The sequence below is a fragment of the Trachurus japonicus genome, chromosome 18 (genome assembly GCF_045865225.1).
Source record: "Trachurus japonicus isolate A0001 chromosome 18, Traja_1.0".
In the NCBI taxonomy this organism is placed as follows: domain Eukaryota; kingdom Metazoa; phylum Chordata; class Actinopteri; order Carangiformes; family Carangidae; genus Trachurus; species Trachurus japonicus.
The window spans coordinates 16,462,899-16,481,291 of record NC_140924.1 but is presented as its reverse complement, the minus strand read 5'-3'; the positions used below and the strand labels follow the sequence as shown (position 1 = coordinate 16,481,291).

General features: G+C 39.6%; 1 protein-coding gene across 1 annotated transcript in view; it reads left to right on the top strand.

The window, feature by feature from the left end:
* The window catches only part of pea15 (proliferation and apoptosis adaptor protein 15), a 51,032-nt gene extending 34,143 nt beyond the window's left edge, over positions 1-16,889 (top strand). Inside the window, exons 2-4 of the mRNA XM_085759198.1 lie at positions 8,257-8,431; positions 8,529-8,684; positions 9,247-16,889. Of these exons, the coding sequence (XP_085615324.1) occupies positions 8,260-8,431; positions 8,529-8,684; positions 9,247-9,311 (393 nt within the window). The 5' untranslated portion in view covers positions 8,257-8,259 and the 3' untranslated portion in view covers positions 9,312-16,889. The remainder of the gene's footprint in view (positions 1-8,256; positions 8,432-8,528; positions 8,685-9,246) is intronic.
* Positions 16,890-18,393: the final 1,504 nt, after the last annotated feature.

Below are 18,393 nucleotides of genomic sequence, written 5' to 3'. Positions count from 1 at the left end.
ATGGGGGGCGACCGCCATTCCGAAGGACCGCCATTCCGACGGTCTGCCAGTCCGAAAATTCCCGAAGGTCCGTCATTTCGAACTTCCCGAGGGGCCGCCGTTCCGAATGTGTTTTATTTTGAAAATTGACCGGATTCTCTCGTGGTTTGACTTCCTGCCCGGCTTGACACGACGCGCCGCGGGGACAGCGCCCGACCGGCCCCTCCCCCTCCCCCTCTGCCTCCAAAGTTTCACCCAGGTGCGAGTCTGATGCATTACATCCATGGTCTGATGCAGCCGCGGCACTCCTGCTGAAAATAAATGTCCTTGCTCTGTGCTTTGGTTAGGTTTAGGCAATGTAGAAAGGAGTTGGTTAAGTTTAGTAAAAAGGTTAGGTAGAGGCCAATAAAATCGCAGTTAATATGTATCTCCCCCGGGAGTCGAACCCTGATCCACCGCGTCAAAAGCAGATGCTCTGACCACTACGCTACCACCGCAATTAGGCTAGATTACTCCGTGCCGTAAACCATTCAAGATTTTTTCAGGTTCGGAATGGCACCCTTTCTTTCAGGTTCGTAATGGCACCCTTTTCCCATAAATAATTAAGGGTCGGCATTCCGACAAATTAAAGTAAACGTTCGGAGTGGCGGCCCTTCGGAATGGCACCCTGGAACCATAATGGATATAGCCTAAGAGCTATCATTAATGCTGCTAATGGAGTCGACAGCCTTTATTTATGCAAATAACATTTGGATAACAGCAAACAACGCCCATACGGAAACCTGTGTCTCTCCTGTGTGTGTGTAGATGGTTGTGTGTGTGTTTGTGTGTGTATGTGCATTTTTTGTGCATCTTTTTTTTCTTTTGTTCCAAGTTTTTTACCAGACATCAATTTAATATTCCCCATGGGGGACAAATAAACTTAATCTTAATCTAATCTAATATATAGCTGAATAATACTTAGTAATTACAATTTCAGTGACAAACACTATCTTGCTGTCTCTCTCACAACAACACACACACACACACACACACACACACACACACACACACCACACGCAGGCAGCAGCTAGACAAAAGCATGTTTGTGTTCATGAGAATGTGAAGCACAGTGGGTCTCTATGTATGGAAGCAGTGTCAGGCTCGTCCCTGAGAGACGAGGGAGGGGGTGAGGGAGGGGGGAGTTCAGTTAGAGGGGATTTCACAGACTCTTTTTACTCAGAGCATGACTACAGTGTTACAGATAAACCAGAATGTGCTCATGTCTCTCAGGTTTCATAACAGAACCTTTCACACACACACAAAAAAAAAATTGCTGATGCGCCTTAGTCGGCCTTCAAGGACGTTGGAGGAGTTGGGTTATGACGGACAATATTTTATCATCAATAAAGCTGATCATGTACTACAGGTTTAATTTATTGTCATGTGCTTGTCTCTGTTGTCAGGCAACAGCAAATGCAAAGATATACATTTGACTGGTTGTTTAATACAAGTTATACTTTGTTATGTTGCTGTTACTGCTCATGTCATCACCTGTATTGATTATGGTTAAGAAAATATATGATAATCACATGTTACTTTATTAACATGCAAGTAAAAGAGTTGAGAGTAAGTACACCTGTAATGATGTTGCCCCAAGAACATTTTTAAAATGTCTGCACAATAATGGTTATTATATTTTTTATATATATATATATATATATATATACTCATATCTGTGAGAAACTAAGTTCAATTGGGAAAAAAAGTATTCATATTGTGTTTATATCTTCCAAAAAAAAGTAATAAGAATGAAAAGATGTGTTAAAAAAAAGAGCAACATGAATGATTATGCATTTTTTACACAGTAGAAATCAATTACAACTAATATAAGTGATCATACAAATATGATTAAAAAAGAACCTGTGGTATATGTTTAAATGAAAAAAATATTTAGGCTGTAAAATCGATTGAATAATAACAATAATTTATTTGTTTTTAGTATTTCTTAAGTCTGGTCCACATGGTCTATGTTAATAGAAACATCCTCCGTGGCTGAGAAAGAGTTGTGCTGGGAGAGAAACACTAAATGTAGCCACTCTGTCCATTGTTGTGTTTCTCCCCCTGCTCCTCCAAAAGTACACAAAAGCAGCGCCGGTCCATTGTGGTGCAAAACAGAGAGCAGGCAGGGCGACCTGGGTCGAGAGAGGAGGCTCAGGGACCGACACACACACACACACACACACATTCATTCTTTCAGTCAGCTTCCCTCCGTCACAGAAACAATTCACAAGCTCATGAGTCGAAGCGTACAAACGTGCACGCACACACACACACACACACACACAGTTCACAATCTTGCAGTTGGAGAGAAACACACACACACACACACACACACACACAGTATTCAGACTCTTGTAGTATTCACTGGAGGTAAGGTGCATATCCCCGCTCTCTCCCACGCAGCGCTTTGTGTTGATTGAGCAAGTCGCTCTGGTTTGAGAGGAGATGAATGTGACATTTAAGACTGAGCTAACACACTCCGACTCACACACACACACTCACACACACACACACACACACACACACACATATACACAGTAAAAGCGCTCTGTCATCATTGTGCCTCATGGCCTGCGGCTGAGATCGTGGATCAGACAAACCAAACCAAATGCCACCATTAGCCATTAGAGACCAGACAAACAAATCTGACCTTAAATCAGCCTCAGCATCAATTACATTAACTCTCATATCTCATATCTGCTCTGGGACCGATGTATTGTCCCATACATCATTACTGGGTTAAGGACTTTGTCAGTCTTGTCTGCACATCTATTCATTATGTCAGCATTTATCAGCTGTAAATGCTGCTGTTTGACTTATGGTGGATTTAAAAAAAGTGAAATCAAACTGTATTTTTGAAACAATTGAATAGTGATAAAATAGTTTTCTTTCCATCACCGCTGTCATCGTCTCTTTAGGAAGATAACACGACGAGCTGCTGCGTCCTCTCCCGTCCATATGTCCCTGTGAACAAGCCGACGATGATTAAGTGAAGATAATATCTGGGCACAGTGTGATGGATAGATGCTGGGTGCTTTAATAAGCAAAGCTGCTGTTTCATTACCCAGATGCTGCTGCACACAGTGAATGGGGGCCCTCTGCTGGTCGCCGCGGGTAACGGCGGCTCTCCTTATATAGGTCAACACCACTCACCATGGAGCTCTTCTGGGCGTTCTGTATGGCGTGTTTATCTGCGATGAGACTGTGGGGATCAGAGGCAGACAGAGCTTCGTGCCAGTGCCCATGATGCACTGCACCGAGCGGCAGCGCTCTCGCCAGCTGCGTGGATGCCAGGGACTCGGGAGTGGGGGGGAGGGTTGGAGCTGCTGTGTGTGTGTGTGTGTATGTGTGACACAGAAACAAAGATAAAAAAGAACAGTATCTGTTTAGATTCACTTTAACGCTGTAGGAAGACGAGAGGCGGGTCCTTGTATCGCTCCCTAAAGTTTGACGAAGCTTCCCCGAGCAACATCCTGGGCCCTGCTAGCTGTGTTTCAGGAAGCTTAATCACGTCCACATTGCCGAACTGCTGCCTCATTAAAGGGCTGGATAAAATCACACCAAAGAAAAAGTTGAGATAAACAGGTCTTGGGAAATCCTGAGGCTGCCGTTTAATTGGCTGTTGGGTTGGAAATGTTGGAAACGGCAGCGCTGCTTGGTTTTTTTGTTCTGTGGTTGAACGCTGTTGGCAGCTCATTGTGTCTCTGCAGCTTCACTAGGCAACTTCTATCCTTAAGTTCCTGAAGTCCTTCGTCTTCAGGCTTGACGAAGGGAAATGTTCTTATATATTTCAGGATTTTGTATAATCTCTGATTGCAAAAAGGAAAAAAAGTTATGCCCGGATCCCTAGCCCGAGTCTGGCTCATATACTATACTGTACCTCCACATCTGGGCAGAGCCTGGCTGTTGTTATCCTCTGGTATCATCTGATAGTGTGTGAGCTGAAATTAGCCAGATGTGGAAGTTAGATCATGCTGTATATGGCCCAGATTTGTGCCATGCAACCATGCTTAAGACAGTGAGCACATGGGCCAGGCCTGGGCTGAACATTGCTGCTCAGAATCCAAATATTTAGTAGTGAATTCAATTCAATTCAATGTATTTTATTTGGGAGAGACAGTGCAAGTTAATGGACATCACCATTTATGCAATACAATAATGTCAACATGCCAGATTGTAGCCATTGGCTTACTTCCATCTGTTGTCCCTATATGTCCCCTAGATAAAAATAAAAACACAATATAAGCAGGTAATCACATTCTTAAAACAAGAGAACAGTACATTCAGTAGATACATCTCGTAAAGTGTGGACATGCCTCGAGTACAAACAATTACAAAGTGCAATCAGTCGCATATAAGGCAAATTTCTATCTTTTAGATTTGGTTTTGTTAATCTATGTAATACCTGATTTAATGCCAAATGCACAGAAATAAAGTTATTTTTTTCATTCATTTGTCATCATAGAGGACTAAGAAAATGAGCAAAAACTCACAAATGGAACCAGAATGAAATGTGAAATTAGAGAAATGGGAAGATATTTGCATAATCAGTTGTTAATATTCTATCCATGTAATCATCGGTTTACTGCATCTGATATTCCAAGATAGTAAAGGAGGTTTTTCACCTGCACATGGAAACAGTGTTTTTGTTCCCTTTGCGCGTTGTGTAAACCAGTTTCACATCTACAGTGATGTTTGCATGGATATTTACAATCGTCTGGAGAAGACGACTCCAGAATAGCTTGACCTAAATATGTTAATAACCGAGACATGAGCAGCAGCAGCAATCTGAAGCGCTGTGTCCCCGGACTGTAAGAGCCTGCCTTCGCCTCTCTTCCTATACTTTCTTTTGCTTCTTCCAAAGTGACGCAGCTGAACAGAGCAGACGGCCTCACAACATGTCTGAATCACTGTCTGTTTTTCTCTCTCTCGCTCTTTCACTGTGGTTTTTTTGTCTTTTTCTCGCCGGCTGCCTGCTTCTGAACAACAACTTGCATGCCAGCGCACACACCCCCCCCACACACACACACACACACACACACACACACTTTGACGAACACCCCATCTCTCTGAGGATAACTCAAACCCTGCGATCTTGACAAAAACACTCATTCCTTAACACTAGCCCGAGCCGCAACCACTGCATACCTATAGGCTGAATCCTTCAACCGCTGCACGGCCCCCAGCATCTGAAAACCAAACCTTGAACTAAGCTCCTTTCAAATCAGTATCTTTAAACAGAACAACAGACACTGGGCCTCATTCACCAATATCTTCTTAAGAATCTTCTTAGATTCTTTCTTAAGTTGTTCTTAAGAAGTTCCTTAAGAAAACCCTACGTCAGATTCATCAACGCGTTCGTAAGCCTCAGAATTGTTCGCAGCTGTGTTCTTATGCCATCTCCTCGTAAGTTGAGGGCGTGTGCCAGGTGAGTCTAATTAACATAGGATTAGCATAGGTAACAGCCCCATCAATGCCCGTAAAAGGGCATGAGACTGCAGGGCCGTGTGCACACAGCACCCACAGGCACTGAGCAGAGAAGGTGAAGTGAGAAAGAAAGTTGAAATGCTCAAATGAAAATCTGGGAGGGAGCACCAGACTCCAAACGTAAAAAGAACTTAAGTAGTGAAGTGGCGCTACTGCGGCAGGAATGAAACAAAGAAACAAACAAAAGGCTTATATTTAGTTTATATTTTTGTATTTATATTTAGGCTGTATTTAGTAGCGTCAGCAGTGGAGGCAGCTCTTCGGGTTGTTATCAGAGAGACCACACTCTCACGTGTGCCATCATAAATATCATCATATTATCACATATTTTAAAAAAAACAAACAGTTGTGTGTAGTGTGAACACTTACAGTAAGTGCACTGTTGCAGCCCGCAATCAGGAAAAAAAATCATATCGGCAGCTGTATGTTGCACACAACAACAACAAACAACACATTTACCCCCCCCCCCCCCCCCCCCCAACAAAAAAGAGAAAAAAAAATTGATATGAATTAAGTGTCTATAATGTTTTTTTAAGAAATTGCAATGATTTGTCAATTATTATTATTAATATATGATTATTAAAAACATCATAAAAGATAAGAAAATAATTCTTATTCAAATCATATAATATCATACAACTGCAGAACAAAAGAAAATGCTATAATCGGTTATTTTTGCAGAAGTCTCAGCACCTAAAAGTGCGTAAGTATACTCCTGACTGTTCATAGATTTTGTTCTTAGTTAAGAACAAATTATGGATAAGAAAACATTCATGAATGCCACAATCTTCGTAAAAACTTCGTAAGTAGGACTTAAGAACAAATTTGTTCTTAAGAACAGTTAGTGAATGAGGCCCATTGTCTACACAGATGGTCGTTTTTAAGGTGTAAAAGAAGATGTTACATGCTTGAATATCTTGCACAACTTTGAACATTGTCAGGGTACAAAATAATGAGTCCAATACTTCAGCTCAGATTATCCTTTTTACCATATGTAACTCTAATTGATCATAGCCCGGCCAATACCTGCTCCACTTGATGAGCTGTTTCATTATCAATACTGATCTGGTCAAGGTGGACTACAGTGAACTTGCCTCTCCTCCTATAGAGATGACAAAAACCAAATCTGATGGAGATGGAGATGTGCTTCTTCAGTTAGTCCACTAGAGGGAGACAGGGACAGGACAGTTTCCTCTAAAGCTGGAAGAGTTGATTTGGTCAAAAGCAAATAATGACTCATTTTCCCCTGTTGGAAGGTGATGCTGTAGGTCATCGCCCATTTCAGTGCATTTGTAAATATATCTCCTAATTTATCTCCTAAATCCAATGAAAAGATTCGAGCCATGTCTTTGTCCTTGCAGCACTTTCCAAATTACCGTCCCCTGTCTGAGCCTCTTAAGGGCCTTTCACACCGAACGCGGTATGCGCTGCGCCCACCGCGAGGTACAGCGCAGACAGGCGCAGAGCAGGGCGGCAGCGCGTACACATAGGGCGCGAGTTGCTGAGCAACCGAACAAACAAGACAGGATTTGGGGGGGTATATGCAAAGATATGTTCGCCAGGAGCTACAAAACGACCACCTCCAGGTGAACTTTAGCGTCAGGCTGAGCAGGGAGCAGTTTAACAGCCTGTTAGAGAGAGTTGGTCTGATCCTCAGGAGGATAACTCACTTCATGCATCCCGTCACTTTAACTGAACGTCTGGTCGTTTGTTTTCTCTCTGCAAGCGGCTGATTTTTTTTCAGACTCCACTACATCCTCTCCTATTGGACGCGCCGAGATGTCGTCACAGCGCGCTGCGCCCAGATTAAACATTTTTTAATTCGGGCGCAGCGCGCCGCCGCGGCATGCGCCCACCTCGCGTGCCGCTCAGCTCGGCGCAGAGCCGTTCGCCGGTGCGCCGCGGTAGCACGTACACAATGAATGGGTTTGCTGCCGCCTTCCGCCGCCTGCCGCGTTCGGTGTGAAAGGCCCTTAAGTCCCAAGCCCACCAGTTTCTACTGAGGATGTAACAGCTCATAAATAGTCAAGTCTATTTTTTGAAGACTATAATTTCACAAATCATCTAGCCATTGTACTTTTTTTTATCATATACTCAAACAGGAGTAAACTGTTACCTTATTGGGGACTATTTTCAGCTGTGCATGAATATGCATATGGTCACCTAGTGAGTATTTATAGCAGTTGGGTGTTAATGTTTATTGTAATAACAAAACTTGCGTTTGTCTCTGTTTACAGCTATGACATATAGTAGCAAAGAGGAATTAGCTATCAGGCTTTGGTTGCTGGTTCTGGTATTTTAATGAGATTTCATTGACAATAAATAAAATATAGAGCATCACCAGTCTCATAATTTCATTGAATCAGCCCTTTAAGACATTGTTTCGTCCTGTCCTGTCCTTGCAGTCATTTCCCCTCTCTACTAAATCACTAAGTCTGCCAACAATCATCAGACTGACCTGACTGAAATATTCTGTTCTCGTTGTCTTTGTGCTTTTTCGTCCCACTCCGACAGTATGCTATTGTCATTAGCTAAAGAGCTCACTAACTGTTTTCCATAGTAGAGTCTGGGAAGTAGGTGGGCTGCTTTGCACACCAAAGAATTTCACAACATTAGGATATTTTCAACCGCTGTTCTTTGTTTCTTCCTCCTCTTTAGTTTCTGTTGCCTCCCTCGGAAGTCGTCTTTGTTTTTCATTTTACACCATATATCTAACAGCTTCCCTCCTCTCTCTCTGCCTCTGATCAGACCATGGCGGAGTACAGCTCTCTGCTCAGCGAACTGTCTGAAAACATCACTAACGAGGACTTGGAGCAGCTCAAGTCGGCCTGCAAGGAGGACATCCCCGAGGACCAGAGCAACAACATCACCTCCTCCAAAGAGTGGTTCAGCTACCTGGAGAAGAACGACAAGTTGGCCCAGGGTAAGCTTCTATTTCTGTCATTTCCGGTGCTTCTTTTTGCATCAGGTGTGATACCTTTGAGGCCTTCTAAGTGAACATAACCCTCTGACAAATGCAGATAACTTGTCGTACATCGAGCACATCTTCGAGATTTCACGGCGACCGGACCTGCTGATGAGGGTGGTGGAGTACCGCACCACCGTGCTCAAGATCTCCGAGGATGACGAGATCGACACCAAGCTCACGCGCATCCCCTCGGCCAAGAAATACAAAGGTAACACAACATCCACCTCTTAAATTTCAGGCTACTGTGACCTTTTTTTGGGATAGGCTATTATTGCACCTTTGACTTGGGAGAAGCTATTTCAATTGGCTTCCTGGTTTTCCAAATCCAGTACACATCTGCCATCTAGTGGCTAAACTGATACTGTCTCATCTTAATATACCTTGCAACTTGCAGTGGTACAAACAGTGTTTGAACCACTGATACACATAAATAACCATGTGATTGTGGTAACACTTTATAAGTACATTAAGCATTAGTTAAGAAGTAATAAATACTGAATTCTTCATTTACGCATGGATACTCATTAGTATGTAGGTTATAAATACAGTTAGGGCGTATCAGTGATGAGTAAAACATTTTTAACTGTGTTTATAAACTACATACTAATGAGTATTCATGTGTTATAAATGACAAATTCAGTATTTAATGTTTAACTAATGCTTAATAATGTCTACTTATTTTGTTCTACAGATTTTGTTCATATTTAGAAAAATAATATATATTTTTTGTCTTTCTCTCTGTGTTTCCACCCTCTCATCCCTAAAAACAGACATCATCCGCCAGCCCTCTGAAGATGAGATCATCAAGTTGGCCCCACCCCCTAAAAAAGTGTGAGGCCGTGACGCCCAGCCCTGATCTTTGCACCTTGATTTCTTCACTCCTGGCACTCTAATCAATCGACCAACCATTTCTGACCAACCCCTCCCCTCCCCCGCTACACCAGCCCTCCCACACCCTGCAGACACACACACGCACACATACAATGCACACACACATACACAAACCTCCAGTGATGCCCCCTCCTGCACTAACACTTGCCATGGCACAGAACCACGCAGGCAGCCACCTAAAAAGCCAACCAATCAGATCGTAGCGATGCAGCCTCTTCCCAAGGTGAGGAGAGACGGGAAGCTGCGGTGGGAAAAAAAAGACAATAAGACGAAGAAATCCAGAGATGGACCAACGGTGTGTATGTGTGAGAAAGAGAGCCAAAGTCTACCCTCGATTTAAACGCCAAGTGGGTCAGTTCACAACGAGTGTAATCTGTAAACACTGTTATATCTGTGATGCTGTGTGTGTGTGTGTGCATGTGTCAGTCAAGGCTGTTATAGTTAAAAGACATCCACCTGTTTGAATTTGAAACTACAAACCATGCTTGAAACCTTAACAACCAACTGAAACTGTTGAGTTTTAATATTTCAGAGATTCAGAAATGTCAGAGCTGATAGGTAGGCTAGACTCACAGGTACATATTGCCTGTACAGTGATTAGCATAATCCAGCAGTGCTTTATTTGCTTTGTTTTGTTTTTTACTTTCACTTTGAATGTGCAAAGACTGAAAACTTCTATCTGGAGACTAAAACATGTAAATATATAGTTTACATGATCAAATGCAATTTAAAAACAAAACTAAAGGTGATACTTAGAAAAAACTAAGTAGCCTATACAATTAACATAAACCTCACATATAGCTACAGTATAACTCTGGTTCATTTCTACAACAGTGCTTGTTTTAGTGGATAGCTGCATATTTGTTTTGGTGTGTTCGTAATGTGAAAGTAATTGTTTGACATTTTGGGGAAATGTGCATGTTTGCTTTCTTGCTTGTGCTTCGATGAGAAGACTGAAATCACACTTAAATAAGAAGCTAGTTAGCAGGAGGTTAGCATTAATACTGGAAACAATGAAACTAGCCTGGCTAGTCTTGTTTTCATTTCAATTTGGTTTTTGTATTTGTTTAAATAAATTAGGCAATAGTGTGCTAAATGGCTTGTTGGTAGTTGTTGCTAGTGATTGACATAGCTAAGCTAGCTGTTACCGTCTGTTTCCAGTCTTTAGGATAAGATAAGCCAGGCTAACCTGCCGCTGGATGTAGCTTCATTTTCACCGTACAGAGTGGTATCTTCTCATCTGACTATTTTTGAAAACAAATTAACATATTTTCCCAAATGTCTCACACTTCTCGTGAAGCCCATATAGTTCATAAAACATTATCTAATTAAGTCGCTGTGTAAAGATCAGACATATTCCTTTATTCTTATGCAGATAATTATGAGCAAATGAAATTAAATATTTTAGAAAAAGATATTTAAAGTTGATTTCCATAGGAAAAGCCAATATGTGACTTAATCTTACAGTCACAGCAAAAGTTATTTTCAGAAAATACAGTATTTAGATGGGAAAATTATAAGAAGCAGTTATTTCTATACCGTAAACGCTCCCAGTCAGTAGGTTATCTTTACATCAACAGGACCAGTTGGCATGAAAGTCTGCTGTAAGAGCTGGTTAGCGATGTAAATATACAAATAATATATTATGAGAAAATATAGCAAAAATAATATATTGACGTGCAGTTTGTGTGACATAGAGGAGCAAATTTCCGCTGTACGTTCATATTCACCATGCCCAGTTTAGTAACTTTCGAACAGATTAAACAAATTAAAATGAAAAACATCTTTAGCGAGCACTAAAGTACATCTACTTTAAATTACATTAGAGAAAATGAAATATATTTTGAGAAAGTATATCAAATATTATATTTGCAGCGTAAATATGTTGTGTTTTGTGAAACATAAAGAGACAAATAACTTATACTTTTTCATGCGTTTGTTGCCATTTCATGCGTTGCACAGAAAAATAACTGACGTGTATGTGAGTTCTTCTCTTTGAACGAAAGACAAATTAAAGCCTCTGGAGATAAAAAATAAAATGAGGGCAGACTGTAGTTGGGGGGAAAATGAAAACCATGGCATGAGATTAAAAAAAAGACCATTTCCTTTAAATAAACTGTAAATAAAGTAGATTGTGACAAGGATCTCTAATGCACAGGACCGATCACGACCCGCTGACTATGCCATCCCCGCAATGCACCAACACAATAGCTAGCAAGACTGTTGAAACTAAACTATAATAACTGCTCTTTTGAACACTGTGTCTCTTTTATCCCCGCGAAGAAGCCTTAGCAGACTTTGTGTTTACCCCCAAAAAATGTTTCACAACTGTGACAGATTGTGTGTGAGGTGGAGATGGACGCGGGAGCACACGTCAAGTTAATCAGAACCACTCTCACTTTTATAAAGAGAGCGTCGCTACTTTTATTCTGAAATTTGCTAAGGACTTCAGTGTTGGTATATGTACCAAGTGTCTGTGTGGATCTATTTCTAGCCCTAACCCCGTCTTTGTCGTCCTCAAAGCTGTAGGATCAAAAAACAAAAATGAACCAACGACATAAAAATCTATCAATGTATGATGACTAATCATTTATCCCAGACCCGCTACCTCCCTCTTCCATTTCCCCCACCACCAAGATCCACTCCAACCCCAGTGCCAACGACCAAGACTTTTGTTTCGATCGCAGTTTCTGTGGTCCCTTTTCTTTTTCTTTTGTATTGCTCGCCGTATATTGTAGTGTTGGACTGATTTGTATCCTATGCATTTACGTCTGTAGGAAAACTGCACTGTAACATATCCTCCCAAACAAATCACTTAAATCTAAAGAACTGAGATCTTTTATTGTGGTGAATCAGGGTGTTCGACTCCATCCTGATATTCTCGAGTTGAGTTCGGATGACGGATGTGCTCGGAGATGTGGCACTTAAGAAAGAAGAATTCAAAGTGTGTCGTTTCGGGAAAGGAAATAAATGCTTGTTACGCAAAGTTCATCGTTTGAAACTGGTGAAGAAAAAAAAAATGTTAGACCAACTATACTGTACAACTCACATTTTACTCTTTTGCAAGCCAAGTCTTAACATAACTAAAACATTCAATAGTCCTTTAATGCCTGAACATGTATGGTAGGGTTTAGTAGTTTGCAAACAGTCGACATGTTTCTTTGCATAAAACATCCAGTTATTGTAGGCCTGATCACGCCGTTTACGGTATTGTTAAAGGAACGTTACACCCTAAATACTTAAACACTGTCATAGTTTGAATTGAGCTGGTCAACTATGGACTACACTGAAATGTTAACAACTGTTTGATTGATCAAAATGAAATTTGCCGCACACATTCATGGTCCCATCAGGATAAATCTTGGAGGGTTTAGCTCATTGCACCGCACATCTAATCAAAAACTGTACAATGCAACACATTCATCTCAAATATCTCCAGGTATGCTTATCAAACTGTTGACACATGGCAATGTGACAATGTCGGAGTATTTCAGGGTGGATTTTTCCTTTAGCGTCCACACTGTCCTTCACTATAGGCCGAACCCTAAGTGAAGCGGTAGCTGCCTTCCTGTACCTTGAGCCTATTGTACACAAACAGGGACCACTCCATCAATCACAGAGCTGATCTGAGAGCATCTTGTCAGGCTAAAGGGAGGCAGTTGTACTCACTGCTATGACCTGTGGGTAATGGTCTTTCCCAGTGTTAAAATGGATGTGATCACTGGCCATAAATGTTGGATTGTCACTCCAGTGAGGAGCTTTGGTAATTCCACAAAACCAAAATGAAGATTTTTTTTTTTCTCCAGATTTTAGCATGTTTCCATTTTCGCACAGAATATCAGCAAAGGAGGATTTGGGCCATTGCATTTTGTTTCTGTTTCTTTTTATTTTAAGTGCTTTTTGAATAGAGACTTGTGAATTTAGTATGTGACCAAGTGACTTTTTTCTTTCTCTCTATTTCAGATTTTCCGTAGGCAATGTGTGGTAGTTTGTCAGTAGTTTGACAGTAGGATTGTCCATTCAATATCTGTAAACATGAAAAAAAGAAGAAAAAAAAAGCCAACTTTCAGGACGCTCTAGAGGCTCCTGCTTGGAGCTCAAGTTGAAATGTCTAATTCAGGTTATTCACTGGAGTGTTTAAAATTTCTGTCGGCATCAAAGCATGGCTGTGCTACACTCCATTCATTTTATTTTATATCACATCAATTTCCAGCTTCCTTCTCCTCTAAAGTCAATGTCCATTAATGTCACCATGTGGCACAGCCCCACAACTTCATTACCAGGCACATTCTATGTTTTGGCATCGCTTTGCTTTTCCTCTGTAGCCATCGGCACATAATATATCAACATATCAGTCACAAATGATGTCAGAATTTGGATTTCCATGTACCAAGTACATATCAACTTAGTAAATGCTGCAAAGTATAAACATACTAAAACATATATGTATTTATGGTGAATACCTGATTATAATCAATATATGAGTATAGATGAAATGAAAAGGCAGATATTGTGAAGGTATTCATGTAATGCTAACAGTCAATTAAATTCCATTCAAACAAAATTATCATTCTCCCTTAAGGATAAAACTGTTTCTTTGTTTGTTTTGTTTTCTTCCATTTTATTAGGTTGTAAATATGTATTTTGAATATATATCACTGTGTTTGTTTTGAAATTGATTAATTTATTTAATGCCTATATATTGTTGTTTTTACATATCCTGATTTTGTTTTACTAACAGTAAACAAGTCAAGGAGATGAAAACAATGTGCTTATCTAATGTTAAGCAGGCCATGCATCAACACTTTTATAATCCATGTTATTCTCTTCATTTATGTTTTGCTGTTTTGGCTTTGGGTGATTCTTTTACAACAACAAAAAAAATGATATTCATTTCATTGTATTTACTGATATGTAACATATTATGTTTTACTGTGTTGTATTTGATCAGATGTGTTGTGGTCACTGCTTGTAAAATGATTTTATTCAGAGAGTTTCCAAATCATGACAAAAGATAAACATGGTCACTGAATCATAATCTGCCATTTTGTTCGTATAAGACATGATGTCACTTGCACATTGCACCAAGAGCAGGAGGATAGAGTCTTAAAATGTTTGGCTGGGTGCACGTAGAGAGGCAAAGAAATGTTGACCACTGATTTTTGTCTTTTGAAAGCAATTTGAAACAAATACGCTAGGTTTCGTCACATTTCTTTGAATACTCGATCATTAGTATTTTGTTGCGCAAATTTCATTTTGTGATGTATTAAGTATTTTATCATTATACAAAAAAAAAAAAGATGAAAAAAAGATAACAAATTGGATCAAAAATCAGGCAACTGACAACCCTCATCTGAACAATAAATAGACAGTCTAGTTTTGGTTAAAGCCTCCAGAGTGTACAATATTGAATGGCATAAATAAGTATAAATGATTGTTATAATTGTGAATAATTGTGTATAATAATTAAATGAATAGTTGCTACAACAAAACTTCAGTTTAGCTCAAACAAGATGGCTACCTTCCAAGGTAGCTAACCCACAAGCTCGTCAACTAAAGTTAGTTTTTGCTAAGCTAACAGTAGATAATTAGATACATTTGGTGCCAGTAGCTGAGCTTGCTAGCATAACAGGCTTCTGGGGTTATGGTTAGGTGCCTGTCATTGGCTGAATGAACATTTTGAAATAAAAAATTCTATAATTAAAACATGAAAATAAAATAATGAATACATACTAATTGCGATTCACAATTTCTTGGTCAGTTTATTTAGATTTATCTATTCAATATTGAACGCTCAAGGCTCTGTGGTTTTATTAGGTATTTTTGTTTTTAAAGTAAGGTATTGAATGGATAAACGGTGCGTGGATGAAGTGAAGACGTAAATAGAATCAGTGCTGGGTAGAGTTGTGTGAAGAATTGTTTTGGGGGTTTTAGCTGCTGTTGTAGAGCAAAACATGTAGTTCATAGTTTGGGAAACATCTTTGGTATGGGTGTGTTTGTGTATGTGTGCACAATGTCACACATCAACAGCTAGCGTAGTGTTGTTCTGAATGTGGCAGGTCTTGCACAAGAATGCTGTACAATGGTGAGATGTAATCAAAAGGTAATAAGGCGTGTCAGTTGTAGGAATGCTGAATGTACGGTCCATTATCGGACGATGTGTTGTGCAGCTTTTGCTTGCGATTTCTAATTGTCACAAGTCTGAGTTACATGAAGTTGTATGTTCCTAAATATTGTGAACTGTTTTTTTTTTTTTTAACTTGCTCAGTTACGTTTATCTGGAGCTGCACAGCAAAAGAAAGAAAAAGAATTTGTCTTTGTTTTCATTTTGGCAAATAAAGTTTACGTTTCATGCACAAAAAAGAAGCAAGTTGTACCACATTGTAGGTAAAAGTGCCAACTTCATTTAGTTGCACACTGCTGGGGTGTAATGACTTGAAATCATGATGTGCTTGACTTCTAGCATTTTCTCATGAAGTTTGTAGTGAACAATCTTTGCTTCAGATGGTCACAGTAATGTTTGTGGCTTGATCAGATGTTTTCTTAAGTGTGCGTGTCTTGCAGTAGTGAACAGTAGAAGCTACTTTGAAGTGTTGTGTTTTCAATGCTAATTCGATCGTTCTAACTTCGGACTGGTGTGATCTGTCAACGTGGTTGAACAAGAAGCTGAAAAGACATTCCTGCGGTGGCTTAGGGTGAGTTGGCATCTAACAACTTGGCTTCAGATGAAAGGACGCATAGGTTTGGCGGTGTTTTGCACAAGTGTGAGGACAAGACTTGAAAGTCAAACTGAGTGTTTATTGCACTACTATTGTGGGTGCAATGCATCTATGACTTTTAAAGTAGCAGAGATTTTCCCAAAATGCATTTACAGCCTTTTAGACTGAAATTCTTAATTTTCAGCTGCTAACTGGACTTAGTTGGAGGAACATCGTCAAATGTGAAGATTTCAAGTATAAATTTCACAGTTTTAACTGAAGTAACGTTGCTGAGTTTCATTCACTGGCGCTGAGTGTCAGTCACTCGGATGTTTTTTTCTCGTATACTGCCTGTTTTTTTTCCATGTGCTTAGTCCTCTAATGGTGTAGCAAGTGACGGTTGTTGTCCAGACCATTGTTTCATTGAAGACTTACTGCTCTAAAACAATATGAATATTTGATTCACGCCTGTTGGAAACTGGTTTTGGAGGCTGTGACACTGTGCTTTAACAATGCAGTGAGGAGTGTCATCCACATCCATTACTACATTTTCACATACACTTCACAACATTAACCCTGTTGGATGCCATGGGCTCAATGCTGTTAGAAACTTTTGCTAAGGTTTCCCTCTCATGGGGCAAGAAGTACTTCAGGATTTATTTTGCAATGACTGCAACAAAATATGATATGAGGTATTATTAAAACAAATATAAAGGTGTGGCTTTTTGTCATGATTTAAATGAGACTGAACTGAAATTATGCCATTTTGTCATTGTGCTAAAATGAATATAAATATTATATATTAAAATATATTTGCTAACCTATACTGTGTTGACTAATGCTGCATTCTTTGTATGAATGAATTAAAGATTATTAAATCCAAATATAACATTCAGTAGTAATCAACAATTCAGTGTTTAAATGATTTCAATTCATGACTTGTATATTTACAACAGTACTGTGAAGGGAAACATTCAACATACAACTGTTTGTAAAAATGGGCTATACAAATACAATTGCCTTGCCTTGCCTACTCTTCCACCACAAGCACTATGTAGTTGCAAACCGACAGTTTCACAGCATTCATAAAAGTCCAGTATGACTGGTGTCACACTACCTCATTGTTTTGTTATCTAGCTTGACAATTTTTACTGTATGCAAATTCTTTTGGCAGATCAGAGGCACATCTATCTAATCCATCAGACTCAACTTGTCACTCAGGGATTCACTTGAGTTGAATCCAACTTGACAAACAGGTTTTGTAGTAGTAACTACTACTCATGGTGAATGAATAGGTTTCGTTATGATGTGATCATAGATCTTCATAGATCAGATTAACCAGCACCACCCTTTATTAGAAATCATTGCAAGTATTTCCCATAAATTAGTAGAATAAGCAACAAAGAACAACAACTACCAACATCAACACCTTTCACCTAGTTATAAAAAGCCATAGCTAGCTCATTATTCTCACTATGTTCATCATGACAGAGTAAGAATAGACAGAACAAGACATCGAAGAAAGATGGACAAGGGTACATCTTGGACTGACCTTTATTCATTGGTTAGAGCTCAGAAAAAAACAGGTTGCCTGCCGAACACCATACTCGCCATCTTATTGCTGGACTAGTAACTAATGTATTTGCTGGTTACATCAGCCAAGGCTTGTCAACTAATGCACATGTACCCATGTCTGAGATTGGGACTCAATTTGTGACTTGTATTTGGCAGTACTGTAAAGGAATTAACATTATGCAACTGCACTTCACAGGGAAACGTACACTTTTCTACACAGTTAATTTTTCCTTACATTCATTTTTCCTTGCATTCATTTGGAAGACATTTCTTTCAAATGGACTTATACAGTATATATTTATTTTAATTGTCAGAATTACAATACTATAATATTAAAACAAGCTTTTGACTTTTGGGACTTAAGTGTTTGTTATAAACATAATAAATATGCTCAACATTACCAGGATATTCATCTTGAAAATAAGAGTGACGCCAGTACTTCTCCACCACAAGCACTGTGTACCTGCAAACTGTCAGTTTCACAGCGTCCATCCATCCGGTATGACTGGTGTCACAATACCTCATTGTTTAGTTATCTAGCTTGACTTGTGAAGATTTATGTGTTTACTATGTGTGCAAATTCTTGAGGAGATTTGAATCACATCCAATCAAACAGACTTGCCGTTCTATTTAGAGGTTCACGTGGAAGTTCACTTGAATGGGCTTTATGCACAACTCCACTACTTCCTGAAATAAGCCAGCTCGTTTATTTCCTGTCTTACATTATTGGACCAACTGATTAATCCAGGTATG